The 14,161-nt window shown below is 44.6% G+C and overlaps 1 protein-coding gene across 1 annotated transcript; it reads right to left on the bottom strand.

Annotated features, from left to right (window-relative positions):
- Positions 1–478: 478 nt before the first annotated feature.
- Positions 479–14,161, bottom strand: got1l1 (glutamic-oxaloacetic transaminase 1 like 1). Its single transcript, XM_029678917.2, has 8 exons — positions 13,945–14,161; positions 13,510–13,691; positions 13,033–13,156; positions 12,695–12,912; positions 12,181–12,331; positions 11,862–12,027; positions 11,572–11,714; positions 479–1,329 (listed from the first exon to the last, which is right to left on the bottom strand). The coding sequence occupies exons 1-8, from the start codon at positions 14,123–14,125 to the stop codon at positions 1,190–1,192; spliced, it is 1,305 nt and encodes a 434-aa protein (XP_029534777.2). The 5' UTR covers positions 14,126–14,161; the 3' UTR covers positions 479–1,189.

Raw genomic sequence — 14,161 nt, 5'->3', positions numbered from 1 at the left:
TGCCTACGTAGATGCTGCTCACTCTTCTGCCTACGTAGATGCTGCTCACTCTTCTGCCTACGTAGATGCTGCTCACTCTTCTGCCTACGTAGATGCTGCTCACTCTTCTGCCTACGTAGCTGCTGCTCACTCTTCTGCCTACGTAGCTGCTGCTCACTCTTCTGCCTACATAGCTGCTGCTCACTCTTCTGCCTACGTAGATGCTGCTCACTCTTCTGCCTACGTAGATGCTGCTCACTCTTCTGCCTACGTAGATGCTGCTCACTCTTCTGCCTACGTAGATGCTGCTCACTCTTCTGCCTACGTAGATGCTGCTCACTCTTCTGCCTACGTAGATGCTGCTCACTCTTCTGCCTACGTAGATGCTGCTCACTCTTCTGCCTACGTAGATGCTGCTCACTCTTCTGCCTACGTAGATGCTGCTCACTCTTCTGCCTACGTAGCTGCTGCTCACTCTTCTGCCTACGTAGATGCTGCTCACTCTTCTGCCTACATAGATGCTGCTCACTCTTCTGCCTACGTAGATGCTGCTCACTCTTCTGCCTACGTAGATGCTGCTCAGTGCTACGCTGCTGCTTTCCCCTCCTCGATCGGCGATGGACAGGATCTCTGTTTAACATGGGCATAAAAAACCTTGCTTACACAGGTTCTAAGAATCCCATTTTGTAACGTACGCACCTGTGATCTATAAATCTAAAATTAACTAAAAATTGACGGCACCTGAACGTGCCTTACAATCAACGATTTCCCCTTATAGAATGCTAGCCCAAATGAGGGTTTAGTCAGGAATAGCCATGGACCAAAATAGAAAAGCAAACCTTTTGAAAGACGAGATCACAGCGATGGTAGAGGAGATCGAAGACAGGAAACACGTATTATTCGGTGGGTTGACAAAGCCAAACAGCTAGCTTGGGAGTGTGTTGCCGCTGCAGTGAACCAGGTGGGGCAGCAAGACAGAACTGTGGCTGATGTGAAAAAGAAAGTGTCTGACCTTAAACTGCAAGGGGAAAAAAAGAATAGCCCTACATAACCAGCAGGAAAATCACCTACATAGAGTAGATAATTTCCACGTCAAAGTAAGGTTTTATAAATAACTACTTATACGTGGTTTTCTGCGTAAGTCATACTTAAGATCAAAATTGATCATAAGTCCGTTTTATAAATGAGTCCCCAGGTATTGTAATTGACATCAGAAGACAGAGGTCAATGCCAGGTGGATGGACTCAGCTATATAGTCTAGGTTACAGCTGTTGATAGCACTCACATTCAGACAGCCATTGGGATGCAGGTAGATATGTCTCCTCTTTTCCAGGAATTCCACTTGTTGGACTAAAGGAGACAGGTGAAGAGATCATAATCAAAGATTAAGGACATTCAACATGGAACATAGCACTTACATAAATTACTGGTACCTACGTGTACAATAAACAGTATAGTGGACTTGGACATATACTGTACAGTATAAAGTATATGCCATTTAGCAGAAGTTTTTACGAAGCACGACTCAGCTTGGCTATAAGGGGTAGAATTCAGGTCAATAAAACTGTACAACATCATTGCTAAAGATATAAAGAATATATTTCAGAATTAAGTGGATGAAAGCCAACTAGAGATGAAAATTGTGAGATAAAATTGCTGACACTAAAGGCTAGCTAGATAATGCAAAGAAACCAAATCAACTGTCTTGATGCAGTGCATAAATTGTCTACATTGTTTGTGGAAACAATACAAACAAATGCTGATATACAGTGCCTTCGGAAAGTATTCAGACCCCTTGACTTTTTCCACATTTTGTTCCATTATAGCCTTATTCTAAAATGGGTTAAATAAATAAAAATCCTTAGCAATCTACACACAATGCCCCATAATGACAAAGCGAAAACATTTTTATTTTACATTTTAGCAAATGTATTAAAAGGATTTACAAGTATTCAGACCCTTTGATATGAGACCTGAAATTGAGTTCAGGTATATCCTTGAGATGTTTCTACAACTTGATTGGAGTCCACCTGTGCTAAATTCAATTGATTGGACATGATTTGGAAAGGCACACACCTGTCTATATAAGGTCCCACAGTTGACAGTGGATGTCAGAGCAAAAACCAAGCCATGACGTCGAAGGAATTGTCCGTAGAGCTCCGAGACAGGATTGTGTCGAGGCGCACATCTGGGGGAGGGTACGGAAAAAATGTCTGCAGCAGTAAAGATCCCCAAGAACACAGTGGCTTCCATCATACTAAAATGGAAGAAGTTTGGAACCACAAAGACTCTCCTAGAGCTGGCCGCCCGGCCAAACTGAGCAATTGGGGGAGAAGGGCCTTGGTCAGGGAGGTGACTAAAAACCTGATGGTCACTCTAGAGTTCCTCTGTGGAGAACTTCCAGAAGGACAACCATCTCTGCAGCACTCCACCAGTCAGGCCTTTATGGTAAATTGGCCAGACAGAAGCCACTCCTCAGTAAAAGGCACGACAGCCAGCTTTGAGTTTGCCAAAAGGCACCTAAAGGACTCTCCGACCATGAGAAACAAGATTCTCTGGTCTAATGAACCCAAGACTGAACTCTTTGGCCTGAATACCAAGCGCCATGTCTGGAGGAAACCTGGCACCATCCCTTCGGTGAAGCATGGTGGTGGCAGCATCATGCTGTGGGGGATGTTTTTCAGCGGCAGGGACTGGGAGACTAGTCAGGATCGAGGCAAAGTATAAAGGCACAAGGCGAGCCCCAAATGCAGACGCAGGAGGCAGATGGTTGGAGTTTAAGATGTTTAATAAATCCAAAGGGAATAGGCAAGAGAATGGTCGTGGACAGGCAAAAGGTTATAACCAGATCAGAGTCCCGGAGGTACAGAGTGGCACTGGGAAAAACAAGCGACACCTGGAGGGGGTGGAGACAATAATGAGGACAGGTGAAACAGATCAGGGTGTGACACAAAGATGAACGGAGCAAAGTACAGAGAGTATCATGGCGCCGGAGAAGATAGCTGACATTTTTTACGTGCTCCTAACCAACTGTGTTTTTTGTTTGTTTATTTGTGTTGTTTTGTAACTTCTTTTTTTACTTATTCTGTACATAATGTTGCTGCTACCGTCTCTTCTGACCGAAAATAACTTCTGGACATCAGAACAGCGATCACTCACCACGATCTGGCAGAAGTTTTTTTTCCTTTAATGAGTCCAACGAGCCCGACTTGAAGGACATACTGCTTTCCCGGGAACAGGCCCAAATCCTTGTCATTTGCGTGAGAATTTGTAGGCGATCAAATTAACACCCACTGCCTTCCGTTCCACTAACTAACATGCAAACATTGGAAAATAAAAATCGACGACCTACGAGGAAGATTAAACTACCAACGGGACATTAAAACTGTAATATCTTATGCTTCATGGAGTCGTGGCTGAACGACAACATTATCAACATACAGCTGGCTAGTTATACGCTGTATCGGCAGGATAGAACAGCGCCTGATTTGAGAAGGGGTGGCGGACAATGTATATTTGTAAACAACAGCTGGTGCATGATATCTAAGGAAGTCTCAAGGTTTTGATCACCTGAGGTAGAGTATCTCATGATAAGCTGTAGATCACACTCTTCACTTAGAGAGTTTTCCACAGACCGATGCTGGCACTAAGACCGCACGCAATGAGCTGTATTCTGCCATAAGCAAACAGAAAAACGCTCATTCAGAGGTGGCGCTCCTAGGGGTGGGGGACTTTAATGCAGGAAAACTTAAATCTGTTTTACCAAATTTCCATCAGCATGGGGACATACTCTAGACCACCTTTACGCCACACACAGAAACGCGTACAAAGCCCTCCCTCGCCCTCCATTTGGCAAATCTGTCCATAATTATATACTCCCAATTCCTGCTTACAAGCAAAAATTAAAGCAGGAAGCAGTGACTCGGTCAATAAAAAAGTGGTCAGATAAAGCAGATGCTAAGCTACAGGACTGTTTTAAGTAATTCATTTGCATTTTATTGCATGACATAAGTATTTGATACATCAGAAAAGCAGAACTTAATATTTGGTACAGAAACCTTTGTTTGCAATTACAGAGATCATACGTTTCCTGTAGTTCTTGACCAGGTTTGCACACACTGCAGCAGGGATTTTGGCCCACTCCTCCATAGAGACCTTCTCCAGATCCTTCAGGTTTTGGGGCTGTCGCTGGGCAATATGGACTTTCAGCTCCCTCCAAAGATGTTCTATTGGGTTCAGGTCTGGAGACTGGCTAGGCCACTCCAGGACCTTGAGATGCTTCTTACTTCTTAGTTGCCCTGGCTGTGTGTTTCGGGTCGTTGACATGCTGGAAGACCCAGCCACGACCCACCTTCAAAGCTCTTACTGAGGGAAGGAGGTTGTTGGCCAAGATCTCGCGATACGTGGCCCCATCCATCCTCCCCTCAACACGGTGCAGTCGTCCTGTCCCCTTTTCAGAAAAGCATCCCCAAAGAATGATGTTTCCACCTCCATGCTTCATGGTTGGGATGGTGTTCTTGAGGTTGTACTCATCCTTCTTATTCCTCCAAACACGGCGAGTGGAGTTTAGACCAATAAGCTCGATTTTTTCTCATCAGACCACATGACCTTCTCCCATTCTCCTCTGGATCATCCAATTTGTAAGTCGCTCTGGATAAGAGCGTCAGCTAAATGACTTAAATGTAAATGGTCATTGGCAAACTTCAGACGGGCCTGGACATGCGCTGGCTTGAATAGGGGGACCTTGCGGGCGCTGTAGGATTTTAATCCATGACGACGTAGTGTGTTACTAATGGTTTTCTTTGAGACTGTGGTCCCAGCTCTCTTCAGGTCATTGACCAGGTCCTGCCGTGTAGTTCTGGGCTGATCCCTCACCTTCCTCATGATCATTGATGCCCCACGGGGTGAGATCTTGCATGGAGCCCCAGACCGAGGGTGATTGACCGTCATCTTGAACTTCTTCCATTTTCTAATAATTGCACCAACAGTTGTTGCCTTCTCACCAAGCTGCTTGCCTATTGTCCTGTAGCCCATCCCAGCCTTGTGCAGGTCTACAATTTTATCCCTGATGTCCTTACACAGCTCTCTGGTCTTGGCCATTGTGGAGAGGTTGGAGTCTGTTTGATTGAGTGTGTGGACAGGTGTCTTTTATACAGGTAACGAGTTCAAATAGGTGCAGTTAATACAGGTAATGACTGGAGAACAGGAGGGCTTCTTAAAGAAAAACTAACAGGTCTGTGAGAGCCGGAATTCTTACTGGTTGGTAGGTGATCAAATACTTGTCATGCAATAAAATGCAAATTAATTACTTAAAAATCATACAATGTGATTTTCTGGATTTTTGTTTTAGATTCCATCTCTCACAGTTGAAGTGTACCTATGATAAAAAATGACAGACCTCTACATGCTTTGTAAGTAGGAAAACCTGCAAAATCGGCAGTGTATCAAATACTTGTTCTCCCCACTGTACATACCCCAACCAGAAGCCATGGATACAAGCAACATCCGCACTGAGCTAAAGGCTAGAGCTGCCGCTTTCAAGGAGCTGGACTCTAACCCGGAAGCTTATAAGAAATCCCGCAATGCCCTCCGACGAACCATCAAACTGGCAAAGCATCAATACAGGACTAAGATTGAATCATACTACTACATACTATCATACTCCGGCACTCGTCGGATGTGACAGGGCTTGCAAACCATTACAGACTACAAAGGGAAACACAGTTGAGGTCTGCCCAGTGACACGAGCCTACCAGATGAGCTAAACTACTTCTCTGCTCGCTTTGAGGCAAGTAACACTGAAACATGCATGAGAGCACCAGCTGTTCCGGACGACTGTGTGATCAGGCTCTCCGCAGATAATGTGAGTAAGACCTTTAATCAGGTCAACATTCACAAGGCCGCAGGGCCAGACGGATTATCAGGACTTTGAGCATGCGCTGACTGTGAGCAGTGAGCATGCGCTGACCAACTGGCAAGTGTCTTCACTGACATTTTCAACCTCTCCATGTCTGAGTTTGTTATACCAACATGTTTTAAGCCGACCACCATAGTCCCAGTGCCCAAGAACACTAAGGTAACCTGCCTGAATGACTACCGACCCGTAGCACTCACGTCTGTAGCCATGAAGTGCTTTGATAGGCTGGTCATGGCTCACATCAACACCATTATCCCAGAAACCCTAGACCAGTGGTTCTTAACCTTGTTGGAGGTACTGAACCCCAACAGTTTCATATGTGCATTCACCGAACCCTTCTTAATTGAAAAAAAAATCTAATTCAAAACATAGGTATATATTTGACTGGTGCACAAAATGAACCGTGCATCAACATCACTGTGTTCAAAGAACAAAACATTTTCACACAGATTATCATTTTCACACAAAAACAAAAACATAATAATGAATATTTACTGCAAATCAGTGTGACTTCTGCTGTTGCCTTTCAGAGACCAGTTCAGAAATGTGCGGCTTCACCTTGGCAAGTGCCACTCTCATGTCATTTTCGCAACAAAGTCTGTTCCTTTTCTTCGTTTTTATGTCCAGCATCCTCGAAAAGGATTGCTCGCAAAGATATGTTGTAACAAACGGTATGAAAATCTCCAGAGCTTTCTTAGCAATAACAGGGTACGTTACCATTTGTTGACACCAAAACTTTGAAATCGTTGTTGTTCTGAAGAGTTGCTGTTGAACCTGGCTCTGCTGAATTTCAATGATTTCATCGAGGTATTCATCATTGACATCTGTTGTCTCAACACTAAACGTGAACGGCTGTCTCACCCATGCTGGATATGACTCTCTTGTAGGGAAGTATCCGTCGAGAGACTTTGCAAGCTCATCTAAGTGCATGGCAATTGCTTGCTTCAGTTCAGCGGGTACAGAAATGTCTCCGATTCCAGATACATCTTCGATCTTACTTACACAGTCGTCCAGCAGGGGAAAGTTTGCGAAGTTATTGTTCTCTGTTCGTCGTTTCCATAACGGTAGCTTTTTTTGAAAAGCCTTCAGGTTTTCCTCTGCTTCGATGATGTTGACTCCACCGCCCTGCATCTTTTGATTGAGATGATTGAGAGCTGCGAAGATATCGGCCATGTACGCTAAAATAAGAATGAACTCAGAATTTTTGAAGCAATCTGCATGACAATGTTGGTGCTCTTGCAAAAACAGGGCTAATTCCACACGCACGGCAAAAACACGATTCGGCACCTGTCCCCGGGATAACCACCTAACGTTAGAATGGTACAGAAGTACCTCGAATTCAGAGCCCATTTCTTTACACAGCTCACTGATGATGCGATGCCGCAGAGCACTAGTTCGCACATAGTTCACGCATTCCACTACAATTTTTAATGCTTCTGACAGTTTTGGAGGCAAGGTTTTTGTTGCCAACGCATGCCTGTGCAGAATACAATGCGTAACAATGATGTGTGGTGCATCGGCTTTCACTAGCGCACCAAAACCAGACTTTCTTCCCAGCATGACTGGAGCTCCGTCCGAACAAACTGCAGAAACCATATCCCATGAAAGATTGTTGTCTTTGAAGAAGTCATCCACAAGTTTCTTCACATCGGCTGCCTTAGTTGTTGTTGTAAGAGGCTTACAAAATAAAAATTCTTCCTTTATCACGTCGTCTTTCACATAGCGCACGAATACAGCAAGCTGGCTTAGATTGGAAACGTCTGTGGTCTCGTCGAGTTGAAGGCTGAATTCTGCCGGGCTTGAAATCAGATCTGCAACTACTTGAGCCAAGATGTCTTTGCTCATGTCCTCTATTCTGTCGCTGATGGTGTCATTTGAAAGAGGAATTTGGGATAACTTAACTTCGGCCTCTTTTCCCAGCATGATATTCGCCATCTTCAACACAGCTGGTTTTATGAGTGTTTCACCAATGGTGTGTGGTTTGCCCTGCTTTGCAATCAGGTAAGCAACTTCGTACGATGCTGTGAGGATCGGTTTGTTGATGGGTACAAAGCCGAGAACAGGCAGAGTAGCCTTTTCATCGAATCTGGCTCTCTTCACCTTGAATTCAGCGAGCGTTGTGTTCTTGTATTTTCCATCTCCATGCAGCTTAAGGAAGTGTTCTCTTAGTTTTGCCGGTGCTAGACTAGAATTGCTCAACTTGGCATTGCAAAATCATGCAGTTAGGACACTGACTCCCATCACGTTCGGTTATACATGTAAATCCATATTGTACATATTCGTCCGACCACTTTCTTTTTTTGCTCGACATAGTAAGTATGAAGGGATTCAAATATTAAGAAAGAAATCACAAGACGTATCACAGTCACAAACTGAGCGCGCCAAATTCCCTGCAGCACAGATAGGCCAAGCGATGTAGCGTGTTCACCTGCAGCCAATGATGGCCAAGCGGAGCGTGTCATCACGAATCATATGAATCGGATGTGTGTCTTGACCTCCGCCGAACCCCTGAGACTGACTCACCGAACCCCTGGGGTTCGATCGAACCCAGGTTAAGAACAACTGCCCTAGACCTATTCCAATTTGCAAACCACCCTAACAGATCCACAGATGATGCAATCTCTATTGTGCTATTCATTAAATACAGCTCAGCGTTCAACACCATAGTGCCCTCGAAGCTCATCAATAAGCTAAGGACCCTGGGACTAAACACCTCCCTCTGCAACTGAATCCTGGACTTCCTGACGGGCCACTCGCAGGTGGTAAGGGTAGGTAACAACACTTCCGCCACACTGATTCTCAGCACAGAGGCCCCTCAAGAGTGCTTGCTCAGTCCCCTCCTATACTTACTGTTCACTCATGACTGCACGGCCAGGCACGACTCCAACACCATCATTAAGTTTGTCGATGACAAGTTTGCCGATGGCCTAATCACTGACAACAACGAGACAGCCTATAGGGAGGAGGACAGAGACCTGTCCGTGTGGTTCCAGGACAACAACCTCTCCCTCAATGTGATCAAGACAAAGGAGATGATTGTGGACTACAGGAAAAGGATAACCAAGCACACCCCCATTCTCATCAACGGGGCTGTAGTGGAGCAGGTTGAGATCTTCAAGTTCCTTGGTGTCCACATCACTAACAAACTAACATGGTCCAAGCACACCAAGACTGTTGTAAAGAGAGCACGTCAAAACCTATTCCTGAAAAACCTGAAAAGATTTGGAATGGGTCCTCAGATCCTCAAAAGGTTCTACAGCTGCACCATCGAGAGCATCCTGACTGGTTGCATCACTGCCTGGTATGGCAACTGCTCGGCCTCCGACCGCAAGGCACTACAGAGGGTAGTGCGTACGGCCCAGTACATCACTGGGGCCAATCCTCCTGCCATCCAGGACCTCTATACCAGGCGGTGTCAGAGGAAGGTCCGAAAAATTGTCAGAGACTCCAGCCACCCTAGTCATAGACTGTTCTCTCTGCTACCGCACGGCAAGCGGTACCGGAGAGCCAAGTCTAGGTCCAAGAGGCTTCTAAACAGCTTCTACCCCCAAGTCATAAGACTCCTGAACATCTAATCAAATGGCTACCTAGACTATTTGCATTGCTCAGCCCCCCCATCCCCTCTTTTATGCCGCTGCTACTCTCTTGTCATTATATATGCATTATCACTTTAATAACTCGACCTACATGTACATATTACCTAAATTACCTCAACTAACCGGTGGCCCCGCACATTGACTCTGTACCGATACCCCTGTATATAGTCTCGCTATTGTTATTTTACTGCTGCTCTTTAATCACTTGTTCCTTTCATTTCTTATTCTTATTTGTATGTTTTAAACTGCATTGTTGGTTAGGGGCTTGTAAGCATTTCACTGTAAGGTCTGTTGCACCTGTTGTATTCGGCGTATGTGACTAATAAAAGTTTATTTGATTTGAGAGATCTTTGATGAAAACCTGCTCCAGAGCACTCAGGACCTCAGACTGGGGCGAAGGTTCACCTTCCAACTGGACAACGACCCTAATCACACAGCCAAGACAACGCAAGAGTGGCTTCGCAACAAGTTTCTGAATGTCCTTGAGTGAACATTTCTGGAGAGACCTGAAAATAGCTGTGCAGCAATGCTCCCTATCCAGCCTGACAGAGCTTGAGGGGATATGCTGAGAAAGGGAGAAACTCCCCAAATACAGGTGTGCCAAGCTTGTAGCGTCATACCCAAGAAGATGCTGTAATTTATGCAAAAGGTGCTTCAACAAAGTACTGAGTAAAGGGTCTGAATACTTATGTAAATGTGATATTTCATAAAAACCTGATATTTTATAAAAACCTGTTTTAGCTTTGTCATGATTGGGTATTAAGTGTAGATTGATGAGGGGGGGGGGACTATTTAATCAATTTTAGAATAAGGCTGTAAAGTAATGAAAATATGGAAAAAGTCAAGGGGTCTGAATACTTTCCGAATGTACTGTAGGACTTGATTCAATCCGTATCCCTGAAGTACAGCGCTATAGCTCCGCGTTCGCGGAGACTACATTTACAGGGAACGCTGTATATGCCGGCTCAATGGAAATTAACTTTATATTTTAAGGGTGCTATAGCGCTGAACTTCGGTGATACTGATTTAATCAAGCCCATAGACAGGTACAGTGCTCTACCACTGTTTGAATTGGTTGAAAGATGACAAATCCTAAACTTAACTTAAGCACCGTTTCCATTGGCACTTTAAAGTCAACCCAGGTTGGGCTGGCCTTAAGTGGGCTAGCTCAAATTGCGTTTCCACTGCCTCCAGAAATGAGAAATTATGTAATGTTGTTAGGTAGCCAATATGTGACTGCAGCTGGCTTCGCTAATGTTGCTAGAGAGTGTACAAAGCTGTCATTACGGCAAAGGGTGGCTACTTTGAAGAATCGCAAATATAAACACTTTTTTGCTTACTAAACGATTCCATATGTGTTATTTCCTAGTTTTGATGTCTTCACTATAATTCTACAATGTAGAAAATTATAAAAAATAACGAAAAACCCTGGAAAACCCTTTTGACTGGTACTGTACATTAATTGGCTACTTTATGGCCAACAGAGGCAAATGTTTTCCCATAAAAAGAACCAAGTGAAGGAGTTCCATAACTTCCATTTTAAATTTCCACTCGAGCAGCCTCCAAGAACCAAGAACTGAGGATGCATAAAACACTTTGCTTGATAATGCAAAGTCAACGTTAGAATGCAGTTTAAACCACCTCTGAGCAAATTTATGTAATGTGCTCTAATGCACCCAAAGTCGTTTTCCAGTGCTTTGTCCCCATTATTTCTTGATGTGCATCAGCTCTAGCTCATGTTTTACAGAAAAATGGTTGGAAGTAGGTGTCTCCATAATGACAATCTAAATAGCCTACCTTCAACTAAAAAGTTGTCACAACATGCGGGTGCTGCTCCCTCTCCTCTTGCTCACTCAACACACACACACACACACACACACACCACTCACTCACTCAGCAACAGCCTGCATCAATGCCTGACAGTCAGCAGCTGGTCACAGTGAAATATATATATATTTTTAAGAGAAATTACATGGCGGCCACAGTGCAATTTAGGAATAGCTCAAAAACCCGCAACCCGCGACCAATGCATTTTCACCCGAAACATCATGGAAACGGGGCTTAATATGGTTTGCTCACCATTCAGCCCAGTGCAACAGTACAGTCCACCTTGCTGGATCAGGTGATCCCAGCTGCCAGGACATCCAAGAAGCCTTAGCTTCTCTCTCAACCTCTCTCTGACCAGTATGCCCCTCTCCACCATACTCTTCACTCCTTCCTGCCTGGGACAAGGATTTACAGAGGTCTATTTAACTTATCATGAAGCATTAGTTCCACATACTGTACCCAGACTTTGTATGATCACATTTTATACTAGAGAAGCCTTGCAGACAATGCTATTGAAGCATAGACTAGCCATAATGACTTACCACTCCACATGGTGGGCAGGGTTACTGAGCACCGTGGCAACCACACGAGCTCCTCTGACAGATGGCCGGGACCACAAAGCCCTGACCTGCTTCTCGGCCTGGGACTGAACAGCTAGCAGTGTGGAGCTCTGCTTTAGGACACATAAGAGGTGTCCAACTCGCTCGCCTGTAGTAAGGACAATATAAGAAAATGCATTTCCATACAGAGATTTACTGTCAATATATGTCCTGGGGATCTTACATTCGTCACATTCGATGAAAGTAAGAGACGTCAATTGATAATACACTAAGAGACAAGTGAACCCTTGAAATGGCTCACCGTAAAGCCCAAAGCTGTGGGAGAAGGACTGGGCACACAGAAGCTCCATCCCCAGAGAGGCACACAGACGTACTGGCCAGGCGTCTTGTTGAAAATCCCCATGGCATAGGCCCTGTGCAGGCAGCAGGAAGAAAGGGAAAAACCTACACCTCTGAGAGTATAGAAAAAAAGATGCAGAGAGAAGAATAAAGAGAGCATGAGGAGACTGAAGAGAACTACTATAACAAGTGTTTCTACTGTAGAAATGCTACTCCCTGGGCTAGACTGATGCCAGGACCTCCAAAGAAGAAAAAAAAACATTGATAAATGACTTTGCTGATAACTTCTTTATTGAGGAAAACATTTACTTACTACAACTGTAATATGTGGTTGTCTCACCTAGCTATCTTAAGATGAATACATGAACTGTAAGTCACTCTGGATAAGAGTGTCTGCGAAATTACTAAAATGTCAAATGTATAACATCTGTTACATTACTAACGACTGTAAAAACAGTTGGGTTATGGAGCAGTACCACCATAAGCTGTGTGAGGTGTCTCCAGTGCTTCTGGGAGAGGTCTGAACCAGTAGGGCAGTGAGCAGAAGCAGACAGAACAATGACACTCTGCTCTGGGGCCATCTCCAGATCCTCCATCATTTTTTGCACACCCACACCCCTCTGCTCTGTATCCCAATACCGATACCGACGGACATCCTGGATCCCTGCTGCCTCAAAGATACCAGCCAAGGAGTCTGCAGAAAGGAACATGAGGACCAGAGCTTCAGCACCAATATCATCAGCAATACCAATACTATATTGCTCTGTGATTGTGCTTTTAACTATGTGCATGCTCTCCTCCCCCCGCTACTTACCATCACAGGGGGAGGAGAGATAGACTGGCCCACACCAGACACCGCTCACATTGTACCAGTGCTTCAAGAGCTCAGCCCCCAGACGGACAGCCCCAGTACAGCCCACAGTCTGCACACCCAACACCTATAGAATAATGAGCATAGGGGAGGGGAGTAAAATCAAAATACTCACGGCCATAATGTATTATCCAATGCCACTTACAAGCTGATGTTGATTGATTACATAAAAAGTAGTGTGTGGACAGGGAAGGGGTGGCCAAAGTGTAATTGCATAGGTTACGCTGCCGTTGAGCTTGTGAAAGGCCTATCTTTGTGTCCAGATGGCTGTTCTTGACTGATGGCTTGTTGCAGTGCTTGTTTAAATACAGTTTCATAACCTTGAGCTCAGCAAGCTACCTACTGTATGAGAAAACTGTGAGGATCACACATGAGGTCAAGTTGATCCATGGAACATACACAGTAGACAGCAAAGATTACCCTGTTCTCCACGATGGCATGGCAGTCCCTGCCCAAAACCAATTCTGTTGCTCTCCTGGTGAATTCTGGAAGGCCAAAGGATGATGGATACTCTGGACAGAGAGTGGGGTCTGTGCAGATCTGTTGCATTATTTTCCCAATGAGCGGGCTCACAGAGGTCTGACCTTCCTTGTTGAGATACTCTGAGGTCCCAAAAAATAGTTATGACAATAAATATTTTAATGCTTAGGCTAGAATAAGCTGTAATATATTACCCTAAAATAGTAACTTCACAAGCTTAACTAAATAATTATAAAATATATATTATTTGATCAGTAGTGATATTCTGCCATTTAGTCTAGTTGAACTGCACCAGGACCAGACACTAGGGTCAGTGACAACAAACGCTAATGAGATGCATAGAAGTCAGCCAGCTGAATTTATGAGCTAACTCACCTCTTCCCGCCAAGTACACTTTGCTGAGATGAGTGTCTGTCTTGAAGTCAGCCAATAGCTTGGTTTCAGGATTCGGTTCGGCAGTTGGAGTGTCGACGAAAATAGAGAGAAGAGTTATTCCCCGGGCTTGAACATTTTCAGTGGAACCCACTCCACCATCACTATTACATGTTTGCCTCATCTTTTTAGTTTCATCACCCTGCTCTGTCAGCACTAA

Source organism: Oncorhynchus nerka, linkage group LG13, assembly GCF_034236695.1.
Source record: "Oncorhynchus nerka isolate Pitt River linkage group LG13, Oner_Uvic_2.0, whole genome shotgun sequence".
In the NCBI taxonomy this organism is placed as follows: Eukaryota; Metazoa; Chordata; class Actinopteri; order Salmoniformes; family Salmonidae; genus Oncorhynchus; species Oncorhynchus nerka.
The sequence above is the reverse complement of the archived record's forward strand: the minus strand, read 5'-3'. Positions and strand labels throughout refer to the sequence as shown.